General features: G+C 42.3%; 2 protein-coding genes across 3 annotated transcripts in view; both read right to left on the reverse strand.

The window, feature by feature from the left end:
* The window catches only part of VILL (villin like), a 93,552-nt gene that overhangs the window by 79,050 nt on the left and 2,019 nt on the right, over positions 1 to 12,483 (reverse strand). The window lies entirely within an intron of this gene.
* The window catches only part of CTDSPL (CTD small phosphatase like), a 93,928-nt gene continuing 82,971 nt past the window's right edge, over positions 1,527 to 12,483 (reverse strand). For both annotated transcript variants that reach the window (XM_084859435.1, XM_084859436.1), the window contains exons 7-8: positions 9,300 to 9,485; positions 1,527 to 6,657 (exon numbers count right to left, since the gene is read on the reverse strand). In XM_084859435.1, coding sequence (XP_084715561.1) covers positions 6,532 to 6,657; positions 9,300 to 9,485 — 312 coding nt within the window. In that variant the 3' untranslated portion in view covers positions 1,527 to 6,531. The remainder of the gene's footprint in view (positions 6,658 to 9,299; positions 9,486 to 12,483) is intronic.

Below are 12,483 nucleotides of genomic sequence, written 5' to 3' on the forward strand. Positions count from 1 at the left end.
TTGAGTTCCATGATAGGATAAAGATTGGATATAAATGCACTGAAGAAACGGGTATTTTTCTCTCAGCCATTTTCGCCATCCTCTTGGCTCACATGCAATCCACTCCTTCCTGCATTGATGGGTGAAGGGGCGGTAGCAGTTTCCAAAACAAGATTTTCAAAGGAGCAGCTGAGTTTTCATCTCAAGGCCTTTCAAGGCAGGTTTTTTTTCCACCTCTTCAGGCTAGCTCAACTCCTCCATCTAGCGGACTGGGAAAAACACACACAGCCACCTTGCATTCTCAGGAGGGCCCGTCTCTCTCAGCCTTGTAGTGTGTCAACAGTTTTTCAGAACTTTTAGATGCAAAGATGGCAGGACACACGGAATTCTTTCTCACTCTATTGCGCCAGCAGCCATGCAGCCTGAAAGTCCTTTTTGAGAACAAAACTGCTTGCTTTAAACAGGAATCTTTAATACGTGTTGACTTTGAATTAACAATTAAAGGAAAATGTGAAAATGACAGAATGTGCAGAGAATATAGTACCAATATCATTTTGGATGAAATAAATGTTCCTCAAAGACACAAGGATTTTACATTTTTAATCATGCCAATCTCTTCAGAGAGCTCTGTCTCCTCCACTCCTCCTTTGGCACACTTTTTGTACTTTTAACATTCCCTAAATAGATCTGAACACACATGTTGAAGGATCATTTTATACATGGCTCTTGTAAGACACCTACCGTGCAATCCTATGCATGTTCAGAGAGAAAAAAGTCTTACAATTCCCAGTATTCCCCAGGAGGCAGTGCTGACTGGGGAATGCTGGGAGTTGTAGGACTTTTCTCTCTCAAAATATGCATAGAATTGTGTGCTGACTTTGTAAAACAAGCTGATCTTTGACAAATTGTTATTTTTGGTTTTTAAAGTTAGTGGTTTCACTGGGACAACTAAAAAAGCCAGTGTTCCTGGTTTATTTAGCAGACTTCTGGGGCCAGGATGTGCAGGATGCCACACAGTCCAGAGAAATGATGGAAATCAATCAATGGGAAATTGTTCTGCCATTTTAAAGTAGAAAACAGCTTGATTTTTTTAAAATAGCAGAATAATCCCCTCCATCCTCCAACTATCACATGCACAAGTGTCCAATATTGTTTAAAAAACAACCTTTTATTTGCAACAGTAAAGAAATCATCCAGTTCCTGATAGACAATACTTTGCTCCTCCCCGCAAACCCTTGGATGACAGTATTTTCTTCAAGTACTATGGAATTGTTCAACGCATGAGAAAGTGTAAACAGTTCCTTTATTATATTAACAAAAAGTTCACCCATTGCTTATTCCTCCTTTCAAAACTTCCCAGTGATGTGTTTTTTTTTTTTTTTTACAATAAAATAGAAAAAAATAGACACTTTTTGTTTTGTTTTGCATAGATAGCTGGTAAGATTTCAAGCAATTCCCCAACCCCAACTTCCTTCCCAGCCACTCAAAAGAAATACTGTAGCACCTTTGAAATCAGAGGCAAAAACATTCATTTTACAATAGGGCTGTGCGGTTTTGTGTTTTATTATTGTTTTTTTTTAAAAAACAAAAAAACAAAAACAAAAACCAGATCTATAGAGCATTTTATGTGTTGGAAAATATAAAGACTACAGATTTTTACACTGACATTTCCAAGCTGCAACTCTCCAATACAAAGCCAGGATCTTTGAGATGCGATTGTTTCCAAAATCATCCTAATTTGTAAATAATGCAGTGACAGAGGGTTGAGCACACTAGAAATTAAAACTGTTCGAGATGGAGAGATTCAGCATTGAAAAATCTTTGCTCGTTAAAAAAAAAGAGTTACAATGGAAAGGCTAAACAAGAGGAAATAGAATTGTCCGAGTCATCCAAAATAACTGTAGCAATTACATAGCTGTTGACAATCTTCCTTTCAAAAACATGCACATTTCTTTTTTTCATTTTGACAAAATGTATTCTGGGCACAGCCATAGTTTGCCAGTTTAGCCATGATTACACTTGTGGGATGTTTTTGATATGTCCAAGGCATTCTGCCTCTCAGCTTGAGTTAAAAACTAAATACAGGAAAATTATATTGGGCACCATCTAACCCACTGTACTGCAAGTGTGAGGAAAATCCCCATAGGCGTAGTGAAGCCTTGTTTTCCCCTCTCCCACTGCTTTTGCACATGAAGGTAATGCAAGGGCCCATTTAGTCCCCCCTCTCTGCTCAGTGCAAGTTACTCATGGTGTAAAGAACAAGCAATTTTATCAAGTGAGAGGAAAGGCTGGATGGGGATATGGGAACTACACATTTATCTCATTCCCCCTCACACTGCCTGCACATGCAGGCAGGGTAGGGAGGGAAAACAGAGCTCTACTGAGTCCATGGGAACCCTCCATGCACAGGTGATGTACCCATGGGCTAGTTCATGTCCTTTTGATCCACCCCCCCCCCCCCGAAACCCAACATACAACTGACAATAGAACTTCAGGTTAGGCAACACTTCAGTGACTACTGAAATAGAGTTTCAATGTCAGGCTCACCAATCTATCTTTCCTTGGTATATTTATCTACACATGGAGAAATCAGAATAAGAGCTATCAAACTTGCCACTATATAAAACCACATGCCGATGTGGCATTTTTTAGAAGTATTATTTTCATTGTCATAGCTCCATGAATGACATCTTTCCTGCTTTCACTGAAGCCTGTAACACTGACGATGCAGAATATCGTGAATGCCATCAGCTCTGCCCCTTCCAAGCAGGTGTGTAGTCAGACAAGGCTTTTATCTTGAAATTGCCCTGCCTCAAACATAGACTATTAAGGGGTGTGTGTGCTTCCACATGATATTGTCTTCCATTTGTAACCCTCCTGTGTTTCCACACCACTTCTTCCATCTTTTTTTAACAGAAAAAAAAATCCATTAAGGAGGAAGGGATGGAATGGCTGCACAATGATGGTAGCACTAGCAGCCCTCCATCTGGAAGCATCCTCCGACAAGGGACCAAGGAGTTTTGGCTAAGCTCGAACACACAGGGTGCAATGAGGTATCACAAGGGTGAATAGGCTTGTGCAGAAATGAAAACAGCTTTGGTTTGCAGCAATGAACTGCCCCAGGTTCACTGCATATTATAGACAGCGAAAGGCCAAGTTATCCCTGCCTTATACCATGGTTTAGGAACAGCCCGCTGGGCAATTTTATGTCACACTGAAGTGGGGTTTAGCTGAATTCTTTTCATGGGCTCTTAAACATATCAGCTTCTGCAATACACAAGAATACAAGCAATGGGTCTGAGCTATTACCAGTCAAACACAACTAATTTTGCTCCCATTAAGCTCCTCCTTCTATGAACATAAAATAAACCATTGACGAAGTGAGCTTAGTCTTTAAGGTGTCATGAAAGTGTTCTAAGAAGTCACTATTTTCCAAGAACTCAGCAGATTTCAATATCACAGAGTTTATCAGAGTGGGGTGGAGTAGGAAGAAACCAAAAACAGAAGTTCCATTGTCCATTGGATGTGGATTCCACAACGTTACAAGACACTTTTAATAATCAACATTCATTCACAGACATTTAAGGCAACCGGTTAGAGATAAAATCACTGATTTTTATAAAAAAGTGAACATCGAATGAAAATGGTCTGCATTATGTACAAACGAGAGCATAAAACTGTCAGAAAGTCCTGTCGCACTAGAAGGGCAAGATGATGGCAACTCGCAACTGGGAAGTTTGAGAAGTTGAAAACAAGTGAGAAGAACCATCGGTGATTTTCTTCTCCTTAATTCCAACCATTCCCATCATACTTGCCCTTGCTACAACCTGAATACTTTTCCCTGCAGACTATATTTGAGGCTCAGAAGGCCAGAAATACAGTGGAAAAATACTGCTCAGAGAACATGCTTTGGCAGTACAACTGTTTCATTAGTCTGAGTTCAAATACAAAATTAAAGAACACTTTGATTGAAGGTAAGCTTAATGGACTAACCAGAATCCATACTTAAAAAAACTAAAAAGGAAAAACAACAACACCCTAGTTGTTGGTATTTCTCTGTGTTGCCAGATTCCTGGCAAATGAAATATACAGTAATAATAGCTTCCATTGGGTGAACAAGGTGTTGACGGCGTACGGATGGGTTATCATTTGGGGCCAAATGGGATTGTACTGCTTATACAACACTGTAAGTGATCTGCAAACACTGTGTGAAATTGTACTACGGAGTGACAAGTCTGTTTTCTACTGTGCCTGTGATAACCTCTGCCAGCCTTCCCCAACCTGGTACCTCCAGATGTGGACTACCAACTCCAATCATTCCAGCCATGCTGGCTAGGAATTATGTGAGTTGGTAGTCCAACACAACTGCAAGGCACCAGGTTGGGGAAGGCTGACCTATTTGATGCCTATGGAGGCTGGCCTGCTTCTCTTGTGAATAAATGCGTTCAGCTGCTTCTTAGGTGTTTGTAGCTGAGAATGATATATCCATTTCACCTCCTTGAGGCTCCTACTGGCCATAACTAGATAAAAGGCAAGTAGCGACAACAAGCCATTTCAGCATTTGACAGTTTGCTGGGCTAAGCACCAAACATTTGTGGACAATTCTTGTCCTATATGGCTAATTTCAGCAACTATGGATTTCCGGTGGTGCAAAGAAAACAAACAAACACTGGCCTTGGATATAGAAGAGGAGGGAAGGAAGGAGAGATGAAAATCATCCAAAAAAAGGATCGTGCTCCTGGGTGCACCCTCTTTTAGCTTCAAGTGGTTCAAAAAGGTTATGGAAGTTGGATGTTCTTGATACCAGAAATTCAGGTTCCAAGGACAAACACTGTCATTTTTTACCCTGAATAAATGGGGGCGGGGGAGGCGCATATGAGATCTGTGACAGCCCAAGTAATGGAGAACTATTTGAGAAACTTAGACAAAGCTGTCTGATTTTAACACGTGGGGAACTCCAATACATATTTTATATAGAGAACTTCAGTTCTAATAATCCCAGCACTTCAGTCAAGGGGCATCAACCCCAGGTGTGATTTGATGGATGCTAGAAAAATGTTTAGTCATGGGAAGCTTAGAATCACCAGTCCTGATATTTTTAAAGGAAGAAACATAAAAGCAGGGAAGAGGCTCTTAAAACCCTCACTATGAAGCACTGAGAACAGGGCGCATCACCCCAATTAAAACAAAAATTTGCAGGCCTCATTTGATTAGGCTAGCCAATATATAAGATAGGTATGGGGCTTGATACAAAAACAGCCAGCACTTTATTTGTTGCCCATATTTTGCAACTTTATAACAAAGGTTTCAGTAGCACAGGCACAGTGGCGAAGAACAGTTCAACAGCCAGGGTTCAGCTCCCTTTGGTGAACCTTCAGTAGCAGCAGCTAAGAACAAAACAAAACATATGGGGCACAACAAAAAGGGAACACCTCCTGCACATGCACCCCACTGAAAGGGGTGAGAAGTTGTGCTCGTGTGTTATCTCCCATCCGTTCCATCGGGGCTTGGGACCCATATTTCACAAACAGGTCGACAGACATCTATCTGTCAGGAAAGAATTCAAGCTTCATAAATAAACCCATTGTCCTCAATGCTTTTATCAGTATCTCATCAGGAACATCGTCAGAAACACCTGGCAGTTGTGCGTTAGCAAAGACGGAAAAAGACCCCCCCCGAAGGTGCTGAGAAACTACTTGCCACTGTGTGCATATCCCATTCCATTTTGCCGCATTCAATCAAAAATGCAGATATATTCTAAGCTATGTGCAAAACATGACCCAAACGAGTAAGACAGCTGTGTCACCGACCTTTATGTAACCCAGTTGACTTCGATCCCTACTCCTATATTCCTGAACCTTTCAAATGTGACACAATTGCAGCCGATACAACTCTAATGACATCATCTTGGAGACAGAACACCATCATCTCTTTCAGCTTTCTCCTTTGTTTCCATATATTACAGTGCTCTATAAAAGATTTCCAACTTTTTCTTCTTCTTAAAGCATTTAAACAATACAAGACTAAAAGATGTCTGGAAATATGCCTTATACAAAAATGATTTTTTTTTAAAATCTCAAAACAACATTCAAAAAGGCACTTCATCATGGAAGAAAAAAAGTTCAGAGTCAGATCAACTGCTCTATAAGCAGGGTGGAGTGGGAAAAATGATCTGCATAGCGGGATGGGTTGGGTAGGGAAGGGGTTAAGTCAACTTGCTGAAACAACATCAAGCTTTCCATTTTTTTTGGCATGTTTTAAGAAAAAAGCAGGTTCTGTAAAACGGTCCATTTATGAAATTCATTAAAACAGTCCCATTCAAAATAGCTTCTTTTAAATTTTCTTTTTTTTAAAAAAGTAGTCTTATCACCTTACGGCATCTGTATTCCCATGATTGAGTAGCATCAGTTCATGATTGTCCTTCATGTACATCACTGTAAGAGGAAGATTGAGAGTGTGATAACTCTTGACAAGAGCAGCCTCTTTGAGATGCTATGTATGACTGGATGTCCTGGAGCAGCTGCAGTTAAGCAGCAACTGAGGCTTGAAGGGCTACCTGTTGCAGAGTTTATGAAGCATAGTGTAGACTTCCTCTTCTTTGCTTAGTCCTTCAAAGAAAGGAATAAGGTCTAACAATTCTGTGTCTGTCATGTCATCAAACCACGACTGAACAGGCACCTAAAACCAAAAGAGAATCTTAGCACTGAACAAAAAGTCTTTGTTAAAGAAAATGAAAACACCCTGATCAAGTCAAGTGTTTTACAAACAACTACAGCTGAGGCAATGGAGAAATGATATTGTGAAACAAGGTACCAGTACATACCCTATAGATCTTGTGCTTCAGTAGGTGGCTCTAATACCCACACCAGCCTGTGAGAAGCTGCTTTTGTCTCTCTTTCGTTCCCCACCCGTTTGCTGCCATGCCCCAAATCCCATGAAATTTCATTCACAACTTCAAAAGCTAACAATTTGGTATCATTCATATATATTTTTCCACTGAACATTTGGTACGTTCTGCAAGGTAAAACTAGATGCTCCACAACTAAACAACTGCTCAAAGTAGTCTGAAAATCCCAGCTTACATTAAAGCAAAATAGCTTCTAAACCTCATGAGGGCAGAACATGTGAAAAACAGAAGACCTGTAATATATTTTGCAAGGCCTCCCAGAGGATTTATAGGACCTAGTGAAGGTGTGATGTCCAGCAATGTATGTTGATGGGCATCATGTGCAACATGTATGTTGCAAGCCACTTTGATATGGGGGGTGGGAGTGGAAAGCAAGGTATAAATTAGGGCAATTCATTCTGTAATAAGACCTGAAGCTTTAACCTACAACCATAATTTATTTGTTTATATGTTTTGACTATAATTTTGTATTTAATCTCATATTTTATTGTTAGCTGCCTTGAGCACCATTTGTAGTGGAAAGGCAGGATATAAATTTGATAAATAAAATAAGTAACTAAGATTCGCATACATACCCCTTCAGTTCTGGTAATCGTTCATATTTAAGGTGTGTGTGTGTCTGGGTGAATCATGGACTTAATCATGGGTGGAAAAATGCAGATGCCCAGTTACCACTGGAGACTTTAAAATACTGGGCTGAGTTACATTGGTGCCCAGGCTGCTGAAGCGAGCAATGTGCAGGTTTCTTCTCCTCCTGTCTGTGCAATACCTGGATGCCTCATCCCCTTATTTCCCTTTCTTCCTAGATTTTCTGAAACTGAACCAGGGCTTCCCAGGAAAGAGCTCAAGACCAGTGGTGGGGAAACTCTGGCTGCTGGCCAGTTGTGGCCTGAAGGCATCTCCTTCTGGCCTGTTGGCCACTCCCCAAACCCCATTCACTCTCCTGGCCCAGCCTCCCGCACCCCCACTTCCCACAGCTGCTTCCCAAGGATCAGTTGAGCAGGGTGGGATGGGAGATTGTGTGGCGGGGAGATTTCAGTCTCCCTTTTCCCACTGCTCAACTGATCTGTATGAAATGGGTGAGAATGGGGGGAGGGGGCAACATGTCAACATGGAGGAAGAAAGTGATCTCTTCCTGCAGCACCACCTTGGCCCTGCCCCCTGCAGCCCCATTTCTCATCTATTTTCTTGGATCAGGCCAGCTGTGTGTGTGGGGAGGGACGGATGAAGTGGGAGGATGGAGAGATGAGAAGTGGCTTCCGTATGTGGCTCTGGCCCCACTTTTGGAGTTTGAACCCGCCCCCACTGGCATACACCTGGAAGCATACCCACAAGGGAATGTGGCCCATGGGTTGAAAAAGATTCCCCACATCTGCTCCAGAACCTCTTTCAATACTACAGCATGAAACAGGGGAAATAATAAGAGTGCAGCTATCACCATCTGCAGAGCAAGGCAGGAGGTGTGTGGAAAACTTAATGCACCAGTGAGAACAGGATCCGCCCTCTTACTGGTACATTCAGGTTTTCATTTCTCTCTCCAAGCGGGCTCTTAAGTTGTGCAATACTCTTCGCAGCCCTGAATTTTTAATTCACCATAAACTCATGCAAACCATGGTTTGGATACCTAAGATTAATGAGGACACTGCTGCTCCCAAACAGAAAATCCAGTTCATTGAACATGACGTTTTCCCTTATACCAACCTCCCAGGCTACTGTGATCTTCGGGGGGGGGGGGGGGGCTGTTGTCTGTGCTGCGGCCTGCGGATTTCTGTTTGGCACCAACAGGGAGATGAGCCTTCGCTATGGCAGTGTCCATCCTGTGAAAGGATCTTTCCTCTGAGATATGTCAGGCCTCAATAATGGCATGTTTTAGACATTTACTGGAAGTTTATCTGTTTACCTGTTGGACCACAACTCCCATTAGCCCCAGCTAGCATGGCCAGTAGTCAGGATGATGGTAGTTGTAGCCCAACAGGTTCCCCATCCCTAGGTTAAAAATCCTCCTAGTGCTACACTGATCAACCCCCAACCCCAGCTGTTTTCTTTAAATACAAGTTGCAATATCCAGTCATAGATCTCTACCTCTTGTCTAGTTTGGTGGTTATCAGTCCTGACCGAGCTGCCAGCACTGAAAATCCAGGACAAACCTATTCCCGTGGTCACCAACTTGGTCTCTTTAGAACAAGCTCAGAAGTACAATGCATGGAAGTTCTGGTCACCAACTAAGGAGTCACCCTTCTCCTGCCTCTTAATACCTAAGCCATTTCATACCACTTACTCCTCAGTGTTGACGTTACTATGTTGTATCGTACAGTAGTAAACATTTGTACGTCTCAAAAGGCAGCACATGTCTGAATACACAAATTCAGAGACAAAATAATTACTCCATTTACTGTGAACTACTACTACTCACTGCATTTTCAGGATGGAAGATGTAAGATGCAGGGGAGTTATCCACTATAATAACTTTGCTCAACTCTCGCCCAAGTCGGCTTAGATCCTTCACGTAATTTCCTCTGTGGAAAACGCAGGATTCTCTGAAGAGCCGAGCCCTGAACACACCCCAGCGATCCAATAAGTCTGCCACTGGGTCTGCATACTTGGATTTTAAAAGAAAAAGAGGTTATAGGATTAAGACATCATAGCTAGCATTTTCCCTGTAAAACTTCAACACTCCTTGCATCCTTCCAGGTGGAGGGCTCCTAGCGCTATCAATTAGAAGGCATCGTACAGCTATTCTGTCCTTTTCTCCTTCATGGATTTTCTTGGGTAAGAAAAAACACCGAAGTAATGGTGGGGAAAAATGCGGGGGAGGTCTACCCCGTAGAAGACAGCAATGTCTGGATCTGCCCCCATAAAATTCCATGAATGAGGTAGGACAATGGCATGATAAAAGCCTGGTCTGGAGGCACCCCTTTTCAACAAGTTCATGAGCCCCCCACCCCCCTTTTAATCATTACAGACAAACCTACGATGAGAGTTTTGTCAAGTGCCAGCGCAGGCTCTGATACGGAACCTTCCAGAGCTCTGGCAGGAATGAGAGGTGCTCTGGGTCTCCCCTCTCAGTGAAGAGGGTTGTTGGTGCTCTGTACATGAAACAAGGGGTGGGGTAAGCACCTCCCTGCACAGCTGGCCTTGATAAGATGCTGCAGCAATCCCCTCCTTCAGCAAAGAAGGTGACTGGAATACGTGACTGTCCTGATGAAGGTTTTTTTTTTTTTTTAACGCACTCCCCAAAAAATAAACGTGAGCTACAAGTTCACAATTATTTAGGATACTTTTATGCCTCCCCCATGTCAGCTAATAAATGAGGATATTCAGGGGAGCGGTATGACCAACTGTGTTAAACACAACAAGAAGTATGCAGCATAAGCACAAATTAGGTGATAGGCTATTATTCAAAATTTGCTTTTGAAAGATTATATGCTTGGCCCATTCAACATATCCAAGTGCCCCCGCTGATTATGAAACAGACTCAAAGAGGAAAATTCCAACTCAGTCCTTAGTGGCATAACATTTAAATGCATCAAATGGCTTTGTCAAACGATTCCCACAAAAGAATACAGATGGAAATGGTTAGGCAAACTGAAAATGCATGTGGATCTTTCAGGAGATCCATGGACAGAAATGACAGAGAATCTGTCTGCACACTTTCCCCCAACAGAACAGCATAGGGGCATAGCCAAGAACACATCTGTCACAGATTCAGATTCAGTTCACAGCATCTCCAGTTAAAAGGGAAAGACCTCTGCCCAAAAATTTAGAGAGCCTCTGCCTGTAAGAGGCAATGCTGGTTTAGATGGACAAATAATCCGGCCCTGTATAAGGCATCTCCTTATCACTTCTTTCACAAACACTCCTAGAGAGAAAAAATGGATAATCAGAATTGTTACTCGGTATTTGCTGAATTCTATATATTTTTTAACACATTTGCTAGGGATCCAAAGAACTATTAAGGGTTACCCAAGGGTATTTGCAATAGCCCTGTGGGAGTTTTGACAGCTGATCCACCCTAATACCTTATCCTACAAACTATGTTTAAAGTACTCAGTTAGCTAGCCATGTAGCATGGGTGGCTACTGTTCAAGACCACCAAGTCTAAAGCCTTCTTGACCCTGTGGAACTAGTTTCATTGGGTCTTTGGATATTGGCCACTGACTCTATAACTGTTGCCCAACTAATCAAGAAAAAAGTCTCGCAAATTATTCAAACATAGTTAGGGAATAAGTACAGTCATAATACTACTCTATTCTAAAACTACTCTAAACAACTCGTACCAAGTCTCATTCCTAAGGCCATCACAAGAGAAGCCAACTTGGCCTAGATTAGGGTGTGGTTTGTCCATGACGTCATGCTGAAGTTTGTGGTGTGAGTAGGAAAGTGAAGGTATCTCACATCAGGCATGCTCAAAACTTGCATAAGAAGATGTGGAAAACCCATTACAATATACTGAATACACCTTGGGCTATTGGTACATGAGGGAACCAAGTTCTATTTCGTGCATCTTAAAATGTATTCCATCAAATGAAGATATGAACTGGGGCTCAAATGGACCAGGATTAAAACTACTGGACTGTCAACACTAAACATTCATAGTAATAATTTAGACCAGGCCAATTTTGCTTTGAGGTGAAGGACTGTGTATCATATGGAATTTCAGGAGGAGAAATTAAGACAGCCTTCCGATTTCATTGCAATGCTGAGGAATGACAGTTTCAAATAGGCTCTGGTGAATTCTGTAGATGGCTGATGAATATACTTAAACTCTTGGTCCCTCACAAGAGATAGAACAGCAACAGCAGCTTCTGACAATACATCATAAGAAGCCTGTTTGAACATTACAGGAGAAAAGAAGAATGTTGGAGGGAGCAATCCTATGACTGCTAATGGCTATAGGATATGTCGGTTTCTGGGAAAGGACCTCGACGTCCACGCTTCGAGGTCGGTTCCCAGAGAACCAACCTTCCCCCTCTCCCCTGCTGCCTCATAGGCAGCTTGGAATGGCCCTGTGCTCTGTGCTCAGGAGTGCGGAGCAGCGAAAATGGGGCATTCTGGGGCAGAGAAGGTGGAAATGCCAGTATGACACATCCTATGTATCGTCTGGCAGCCGCTTCCCCCGCTCTGCCTTCCCGCGGCTAAATTGGCTATCCAGCTGCAAATGCAGGGTGGCTGAAGTGTGGAGGGGATGATCCCCTCTGTGCTTCTCCTACCCTGCATTGGGTAGGCAGCCGCCTCCAAACTCGGAGATGACCACCTATCCCCATAGGATTGCGCTCTAAACTGCTTCCATAATGAAGGAAGGAAGGCACCTGGGTCCTGTTGGCAGAATTGCTAGTGGAAGGTCCCCAGCAGCTTACCATTGGGCTGGTAGACAGAATCATGGAGGCACTGCCAGTCCACTGCTACTCTGAATTATACACTGTATTTGTGCCACTGAACTCTTACACATTGGTATGGCATGCAGATGAAGAAGGTCTGATATTTCTGTTGCTTGGGCCTTTCCAAACAACTCTTGAATGATAATTAATGGGGAAATGTAATTTTTTTATAATATAAATATTAAAATACATTTCTCCATCTATGATAAATTTTATGTC

This window comes from Heloderma suspectum, chromosome 5, assembly GCF_057233095.1.
Source record: "Heloderma suspectum isolate Gila_16-S chromosome 5, 16-S_ref, whole genome shotgun sequence".
Taxonomy (NCBI): Eukaryota; Metazoa; Chordata; class Lepidosauria; order Squamata; family Helodermatidae; genus Heloderma; species Heloderma suspectum.